Raw genomic sequence first — 8996 nt, forward strand, 5'->3', positions numbered from 1 at the left:
TTGCGGCTGAGTGATGCGCAACGGCGCACTTGGTAGCTTACAAGCGAGAACGCTCGTACTTTACAAATAAAACTTTGGTTCAACATAAGTGTATGAAAAAATTTCCACTAACATAGGTATTTTTATTTTCATTTTTGTAGCAAATTGCACTTTCTCGTGCGAGGTGATACAAACATCCGCGAGCGCTATCAGGGTCGCGTGGCTGCATTTGAATCCATTACTAGAGTCATGAAGGTTGAATGCTCAACCAACCAAGCTAGCTCCTTTGAACTCCTTTAACATAAGTATTAAGTGTATGGGCTGCTTGTATATGAAATTTTGTATTAAGTGGTTTAACTTGCTACCTATAACATTTTTTATTACAAAAATGTGTTCTTCCCTTTGTAGATTCCCCTTTAAAAACCCCAATTCAGAATCGTAGCTACATACTAAATCAAAAGACTCAATGAAGGCTATATATGTAATGCCTTTTCACAAAGAAACTTTGGCAATCTTAGTGACTACATTGATTATTTTGCTATGTTATTGCACATGAAATACTTCCTAGCAAGCAAGAACTCGTGATGGCATTGAAGAATCCCAATGAGCTCGAGGGGGAGGTAGCTAGAGGGCTCCTTCTAAAATTGTACACTTGGTTGTTCGGGAAGAAGAGTCATAGAGATGGTTGTGTGCATGTGTGCAATTAGAAGAGTAGAAAAGGCGCTCTCATCCCCGTAGCCAACAAAATTAGTTTTTGAAGTTGAGATAGCGGTTGCGGAGTCAAGATTTTCGTGTCAATAATTAATATTTCATTAGTATTTATATTTGGTTCAATAAAGCCAGCACTAGCTGTATCATCAAGCTAGAGACTATTTTTTGATAAGGTGAAAATCAACCCTTATTGTTTCATCTCAACGTGTTTGTAGAAAAGAGGGGTCTCAATTTTGACACTATTTTTTTTTTATTTTTTATTTTTTAAAGCCATTTGAAGCTTCGATTCGACTAGTTTTATGGGATTGCACCCACACCCTCATGTCTCAAGGGTTGAACCATAGTGGGTGCGCTTAAAGCCCTTACCTTTACCACTAGGCCCCTAATCTTTCTTCTTGAATAAATTATCAAATACCCAAAATGTAAAATATGTCATGCACTTGGGAGTTAAGACTTAAACCAATTGTTGTTTTCTAACATAATGTATGTATGCGAAATCTAGTCATCATCTCCACATCACCATCTTTTACACCTCTTGTTCTCACAACTCTATGTCCAACCTGTGTGTCTGTGTTGGGCGACCCGGGGTTTGGGGATGTGGGGGGGGGGGGGGGGGGGGGAATTGTCCTATTCTTGACTATGAGAGAGAGAGAGAGAGAGAGAGAGAGAGAGAGAGAAGAGTATTTTAATGTCGTCGCGAGAGACGGTAAAATGTGAGAGGAATGGTGTGTAGTAAGCTTGGAGAAGGTTCCTAGCTTCCCCTTTCGCCAAAGCTATCTCATTTATCTTCCTTTATATGTTGCCACCTAGATTCTCACTAGGAGCAATGATAAACTCTAAAGCAGCTTTAAGTTTAGAGGTTGAAACTAAGTACTTGGGTTTCCTGCTATGAAACATATTACTGGGGTGTAGGGAGTTCTCGACCTTCACATCACACCACAAATATGCTATGTCTCTATTGAAGATATTTCGGACACAGCATTGCAAGCTTGTTCTCAACACAAACAGACGCAAGTGGAGGACAAGCATTGCAAGCTTGTCCTCAACCCAACAGAAGCAAGTTGCAGAGCTGAAATTGCAACTCACTAAATCTCTTCAAGGATGTCACATTGTGTGGGAGACTGATTGGCAGTCTCATTCATCTTACCATGACAAAGCCCAACATTTTGCAAGCTCGGTGAAAACTTTCATGCACGTACCGAGTACCCTTGGAATATGGATAAATGAGTGTCATATCATGTGCAACCTCTTGATATAGGTTTTCATCAACTCTGGAGGCACTTTTAGCTCAATAATAAGTGTTGATTTGAAGAGAGAGGGTAAGGGGGAGAAGTTAACTAAAGCTAAATCTCTCTTTTCTGCAATGGACGATGACCAGACCATTGCTTCTGTTATTAAGACTTGTTGGAGCCACAAAAAAGGAATTACGTGGAGACAACAGAGATACATTACAACTTCTGATAAGATTATGGAGTTTTATACTACAGAATATCACATGTTTGCGCCAGCACATCCCCAACAATCCGCCTTTGCATAGTGCACTTCAAAACTAAGTCCAATAAATGATACAACAGGATACATTGATTATAATCTCCTTCCTGCAGGAAAAGAAAATCCTTTTTCTTCTCCGCATAGTTGCAAGAGTTTCCTCACCTCAAATTCACCTTTGCACAGTACGCTTTAATTAAAGCTTGCTCTAATTCTTTGTTGAACACTCACTAAACGAATCAGGGCTTGTGCTCATGCCCCCACCATACTTGTCAATGTTACAACAGGATACATTGATGAAGATCATCTCCCTGCTGCAGGAGGTAACTCTTATTCAGACTACGCTGCTTTCTTAAAACAAAGATGAGCACTAATGTAGGCTCCAAGAGTCAAAAAAATTTTGAATGATTTAATAACAGCAATTATGCTTGAATGTTCGTGCGAACGTTCGAATGACCCGCGCCAACAAGATGGCCTAGTAGACCTCCACATGCCATTGCTTGTTCTTTTTCAAAGACGCCAGTTTCTCTTCCCACTGCAAACCCCTTTCCTCAGCTATCTTCTTTAGGGTTTCTTGAATTCCAGGCATCATTCCCTTCAGCCCACAAAAGTAAATGTGCGCACCCTTATCTAGGAGCTCGAACACCTCATTGCCATACTCTTCCATCTTATCCTGCACATACATTTTACCACCGCTCCGACTCTTCTGCTCTCTGCTCAAAGCAATGTCATACCTGAAATTGTCCGGAAACTTTTTGAGGTACCCAGAGAACTCATCGTGATACAGCAGGCTGTCTGTGTTGGCCACTCCCAAAAACAGCCAGCTAAGCCCGGTGAACTTATAATTGGGAACATCTTCCATGAACATTCGTCTTAAATAAGCTCTGTATGGAGCAATCCCAGTCCCTGTTGCCACCATTATGTGCGTAGCCTTAGGGTCTTCAGGTAAAAGTAAAACCTTTCCAGAAGGTCCTGCATAAGTGAAGTCAAGCAATCAGATCGGCAACCTCTACGCACACTTTTGCAAACAATATCTTATCATGATGGAAAGCTTGTACATAAAAATGTACCTGAAATTTTCACCTCATCTCCGGCCTTAGCATCGCAGAGGAAATTACTGCATACCCCTTTCTTCGCAGGATCCTCCTTCCCCGTTTCAGGATCATAAAAGACAGCTCTTCGCACACAGAGGCTAGCTGTCTTGCCATCGAAATTATCTCCGTATCTTGTTGAAGCAATGGAGTAAAGCCGCACAGCATTTGGTTGTCCAGGTTTCCTTGGATTCTCCCCCTACCATAAAAACAATAAGTGAGCAATGTCAACCATGATCAAGAAGGAAAAATTGTCTTCAAGCACAACAGAAAGCACAAAGCCACGCAAATGTTCACATAGTGACCAAACACACATGCAGAGCACAAGCAAGCATGCTTGATGTGTCCATTGTGAGGAAAAAACTTAAAGACTTACAGGGGCAATAACACCATAGCTCTGGCCTTCCCAATAGGGCACATTACCGCCATGATCGATGACGATGTGACACGTTTCCCCTGGTGCCTTGGGCCCAACAATTCTCTCCACCGAAACGATCTTTGCAGTGTAGGGTTCTTTGGGCTTGAACAAGTTGATGGGTGGCTCTGCTGCTGCCTCCAATTCCACAGGTAGTGTGAGAACCTTCGCTTGCACGTCCAATCTCTTTTTACTGCAGACCCTCGCCTTACTGCAGACCCTCGCCGCATGCACTTGGAAGGATGTGCACTCCCCAAAGAGAGAATTTCGTAAGCTCAACCGCTGGCTCGAGGGAGTCTGATGCAGAAAATAAGTATATTTAAAGGGAAGCAGGAAAGTCTAAAATGGGTACCCAAATGAGCTCGTAGGGAATTTTCTCTCTCTCTCTCTCTCTCTCTCTCTCTCTCTCTCTCTCTCTCTCTCTCTCTCTGTATGTGTGTGCGCGCGTGCGTGTGCGTGTGCGCAAGCAGAACCGCAAATGCGTCATCATGCAAAATGTCATCCTTTACACTGACACCTGAAACATGTTTCTAACCTGGCATTTCAGACTGCTTCGAGATGAAGGAGCATCTGCAGGGGGGCACGAAGAAACATAAGGAGAGCTGAGGCCAGCCTGCCATGCACAGAAAATCACTGAGCTTAATCGGATATATGATCGATAGAAAGCGTTCACATGGAAAAAGCACACCTGGAACAAGAATACGCACCTTGAAAAGCTGAGCTTGCGCCATAGCCACTCAGCAGACCCCCTCAGCTTCCCGGATCCAGTTATTGTGGGATTCTTCAGACTGCATGACTTCATATGACTTATAAGCAGGAATCTCTCCCCTTTTCTTTTCTTTTTTTGAAAGTTGGAACCTCTCAAGAATCCTAGGGACATACTTTGTTCAATTGATCTCGTCTCTCTACAAAGCTCCACTAAACGAGCCACCATTAGGGTAGAGGAGCCAGTAAAAGGACGGGTCCCTCTTTGGGGACTCGTCGACCCCCGAATAATAAGGCAAATGTGTGCCACATTAGAGGCATGGCAAACTAGCTTGGCTACAGGAAGGTCATCGTCGTCTGATCATGTGATCGAGCCTTGCTAGCATTGCCGACTCTAATTACCCCCCTCATTCGTATGACCACTTTTGTCAAGGAATGGATGAAAGCCCAATGGCAATGCCATGGGGCAGAAGTTGAATCATATCAAGCTCTACCTAAGAATAGTTTCTTTTCGTCTTTAAGACAACCGAAATGGCCTTCAACATGCTTAGCACTGGCCAACGGATGCTCAAAAATTCCCCTCTGGGAATTGTTAGCTTGAAGATTTACCTGGTGTGGGTTGAGTTCCCAAATCTCTCCTTCCATTTCTAGCACCATGTGGGTGTCATTGCCTCCGGGTTGGGTAATGTTCCAAGAGGAAGGCAAAGGAAAGAGTACAGCTCTGCTTAGCATAGCCAAGCTCTGGTTGAGATGGACATGTCTAAATCCATGCCCAAGCTATGGACATTGTCACCAACAATGGTGAAACTTTTTAGCAAGCCATTGAAGACAAGTATCTCCCACGCACTTGTTTCCTTTCAGGTCATTTCGTCAAGGATTGCCCTTTAAATTATCCTCTCTCTCTTTATCTCTCTCTGTCTCTCTCTCTCTCTCTCTCTCTCTCTCTCTCTCTCTCTCTCTCTCTCTCAACCAAGTCTCCCTAGGCAGCTCATGCAGCTTTCCAAACCCCATTAGGGAAAGTTTCAAGTCTTTTTTTGTCTTTTAATGTTTAGAGAGAGAGAGAGTGCTCTAAGTCAATGAGACAAGGTCCTCCATTACAGAACCTTCTTTTTTAAGATTGCTTTTGATTTTCTAAAATGCATTTTCTTTGAGCCACAATCTCAGGTAACTTTCAAGTACGTGGTCATTTTACATCAAGAAGGTCTCTTTCACTGACCCAAAGAAGAGTTTTTGAATCTTCTCATGGCATTCTTTTCCCTCCTACTCCCACCTCTCTCTTTGTCTCACCACCTCCTTCTCCCTCCTCTTCCTGTTGCCCTCTCTTCACCTTCATCTGTTGTGCATCCTATTATCCTTAAGCAATGGAGTCCATCCGATCTAAACACCCTAGCACATCCATTGAAACCATCACCACTTATGCCACATTAGACGAGCACAAGCAATGGATCACAATATCCATAACCAAGGGTAGCTGGATTATAATGCAACAGAGGATGAGAAGAAAAGCCTCATCCAAAAATCCATTCTTTTCATGTTGAGAAGGAAGAGTGAAAGAATTCAGACTTACTGGATCCAAAAAGACAGTGAAGGAGGTTTTAGTGTAGCATGTTTACATGCACAAGAAGCTTCACCTCCATCTCGGAAGCTCTAAGCTTGCTCTGCACAAAGCTGATTGTAAGTGGTTCAAAGGCACGCACTAGATTATTTCTATCATTGCTTTCTCTTGTTTGGGGATCTTTGTTCCTATTATTGTTATATTTTTTGTGCTTGTTTTGTGTTACTATGCTTATTACAAACCTCTATCCCCCAAGCACAGAGGAATGGCAACTAGTGGATTGAGTCATAGATATTTTGGACGTTTGGCATGGATCCATTGGTGAGGAGCTTTAAAAAGGGAGAACTCAAGGGTATTCTTTTATGATCATTTTTATGTTCCATGAAAATCCATGAAGGATTGAGGAACTGTCTCCGAGCTGGCTCTGCCTGATTTAGAAGTGGAGGGTGGCCACTACCAAGCTCAACAACAAGTGAGAGCTCCAGGTGCAAGATCTTTTATGAGATCCAAAAATTTTTAAAGTGACAGCTACAGGTGCAAGATCTTTTATGAGATCCAAAAATGTTTAAAGTGACAGCTAGAGGTGCAAGATCTTATATGAGATCCAAAAATGTTTAAAGTGACAGCTAGCAGGTGCAAGATCTTTTATGAGATCCAAAAATGTTTAAAGTGACAACTACAGGTGCAAGATCTTTTATGATATCCAAAAAATCTTAAAGACTAACATTGCAAGCAAGCGAAATAGAGTTTCAAATTTTATGCCCATGATTGTATTTCTAGATTTTTTGCAAAGGTAGATGTGAAAGTGTCTAAAGCAAGATGTCACAGTTAAGTGCTTAGACAAGGAAGATGTATTAGAATTTGTGGATGAAGGCTAGGCCAAAAAATAGTAAATGGAGTCATTTGCAAGTGAAACCTGGTTTTATTACCTTTAAATACATGATCCATACCCAAAAATTCATTATATCATTTTTTTTTTCCGGTGGCACCATGTGGAGGGTGACCTGGTCCCTTTCGATCAAACCATGGATGATTTTCATGAGAACCTCATCCAAGACATTGGTGTATGGATGAATAGTGAACATCTGGCAACTTTGAAGATAAGATCTATGTGCACATTGCACCAAGTGAGGCAGGACCTATACAACGAGGAGATAGAATTTCCTGTAGATTTTTCTTTTCAGATGCTGAAAAGAAGGTGTGTAGATAATGATTTCTTTCTTTCTATCATTTTTTGCTTTTGTGAGTCATTAAGGAGAAATGAAAAGAAATTTATATGCCAAAAAGTGTCAGAAAGAATTGTGCATCTTCTTTCAACCTAAAGTCTGCTCGCTATTGAGAGCCCTATTATATTAGTCGTAATGTTGGTAGATTGTATCAATTGTTGCCTACAACTGACATTTTGTACAAAATATTTTCATATCAATGAGAAGTACTTGTTTGGTGCAAATATCTACTCTTGTTGGTTTCCATTTTTATAGTTGAATGTGAAAAGGTGTCTTAGTGTCATGCCCTCAATATTGTATGTAATGGAAATGGCCTATGAACATTGAGAATAGCGGAATTAAGAGAACTGTGAGCATTTTTATGAGACTACTTTAAAAAAATAGAGGGTGAACTTGATTAGGTATAGCAACATAACCATTATACTTAATTAACTTGGCATGAACAATACCTTCCAAGAGAGAGAATTAGAGAACTTGACAACAGTTGAGGACCGGATTTAGGTGGAGCCGGTTCCCCCTCCAAAAGGCTTTTGTATTATAGTTTCTCCCATTAAGAGAGACTTGGTACAATACAAGCTTTGTGTTCCTTGAAACCTTGATGGTGCAATGAAGGTAGAGAGCTTCATGCACCACAATTATGCCCGTAACTTAGGTAAATGAAATCTTTACTTGTCCCCGGCCTCATTCCCAAGACCTCAAACACCTTCGAAGGTGGAGAGAATTAGTAGGGAATGAGGGTAGGGAAGAGGAAGAAGAAGCATTCTTACGAGAAAGAAATAGTTCCTCACTTATTATCACTCTTATTGCTTAGCATAGCATAATAGCATAGTAATGATGGTGAAGAAGATGGCAAGCTTAAGCATTGAAGCATGGCTCTTGGTTGGATTTACATTCCATAGCCAAGAGTGTTATTGTAGGCTCTCAACTTCTCAGCAAGCTTGGAGAAGGAGATGAAGTTCTTGCACTTAACACTTCACACAATGAGTGTGTGTGTGTGTGTGTGTGTGGTGTGTGTGTGTGTGTGTGTGTGTGTGTGTGTGTGTGTGTGGGAGAGAGTATATGCCTCAAGCTAGCCCTCTACTTGCATGGTTGACCCCCTCTTCTAGCTCATGCTTGTGGCTCATTCGCTCTCTCAAGCCTAGCCAATCACAAGCCTTGGTCACAACTAGCAATAGAGATAGCCTTTGGACAAGTGTCCTACTTTCCCCTATGAGAGAGAGGGCTTGATTAATGCTTAAACAATTAATTTAATTAACTAAATTCTCATTGGACCTCTCTTAGGGTCAACCAATAGGCTTTAGGGACACCATGAGGGAAGCCTAGCTAGGGGCTTGACATGTGTCCCTTTTGCCTCTTTGAGCAAGGGGTGCCCTTTGGGTGAGGGACTAGTCACTCAACCCCACCCCCTACTCCCGTGGCTCGCCCCCTCCTTTGTAGGCATGGGTTTGACGTTCAAGCCCTCAAGCACCTTGGCCCCCAACATGCTTAAGCACCTCAAGCACCTTAGTCACAAGCATGGGATTAGCAAGAGCATGGGCTCTCTCTCTCTCTCTCTCTCTCTCTCTCTCTCTCTCTCTCTCTCTCATGCCTCCCAGCTTCAAGGGCTCACCCCCTCCTTGTAGGGATTGTCTTTGACTTCAAGCACAAGCCTAGATTGACCAAGCACCTTAGTCATCAAGCATCTCAAGCATAGGCCTAGCTAAACCTAAGGTCTAAGGACTTTTACACTAACCTTTGGAGGTCTTTAATGAAGGTAACCCTAAGATCTTTTAAGCTCCATTATGCACACATTGTTCTTCAATAGACCATCTCCTTGTGAGCCCTTG

At 42.2% G+C, this 8996-nt stretch overlaps 1 protein-coding gene across 1 annotated transcript; it reads right to left on the reverse strand.

Moving 5' to 3' along the window:
* Positions 1–2134: 2134 nt before the first annotated feature.
* Positions 2135–4531, reverse strand: LOC147428466 (ferredoxin--NADP reductase, embryo isozyme, chloroplastic-like). Its single transcript, XM_086497028.1, has 5 exons — positions 4392–4531; positions 4220–4297; positions 3646–3981; positions 3249–3468; positions 2135–3150 (listed from the first exon to the last, which is right to left on the reverse strand). Exons 1-5 carry the CDS (start codon positions 4413–4415, stop codon positions 2654–2656), a joined length of 1155 nt encoding a protein of 384 aa, XP_086353154.1. The 5' UTR covers positions 4416–4531; the 3' UTR covers positions 2135–2653.
* Between the last annotated feature and the right edge of the window lie 4465 nt (positions 4532–8996).

The sequence above is a fragment of the Adiantum capillus-veneris genome, chromosome 23 (genome assembly GCF_014529385.1).
Source record: "Adiantum capillus-veneris isolate H3 chromosome 23, ASM1452938v2, whole genome shotgun sequence".
NCBI classification, from domain to species: domain Eukaryota; kingdom Viridiplantae; phylum Streptophyta; class Polypodiopsida; order Polypodiales; family Pteridaceae; genus Adiantum; species Adiantum capillus-veneris.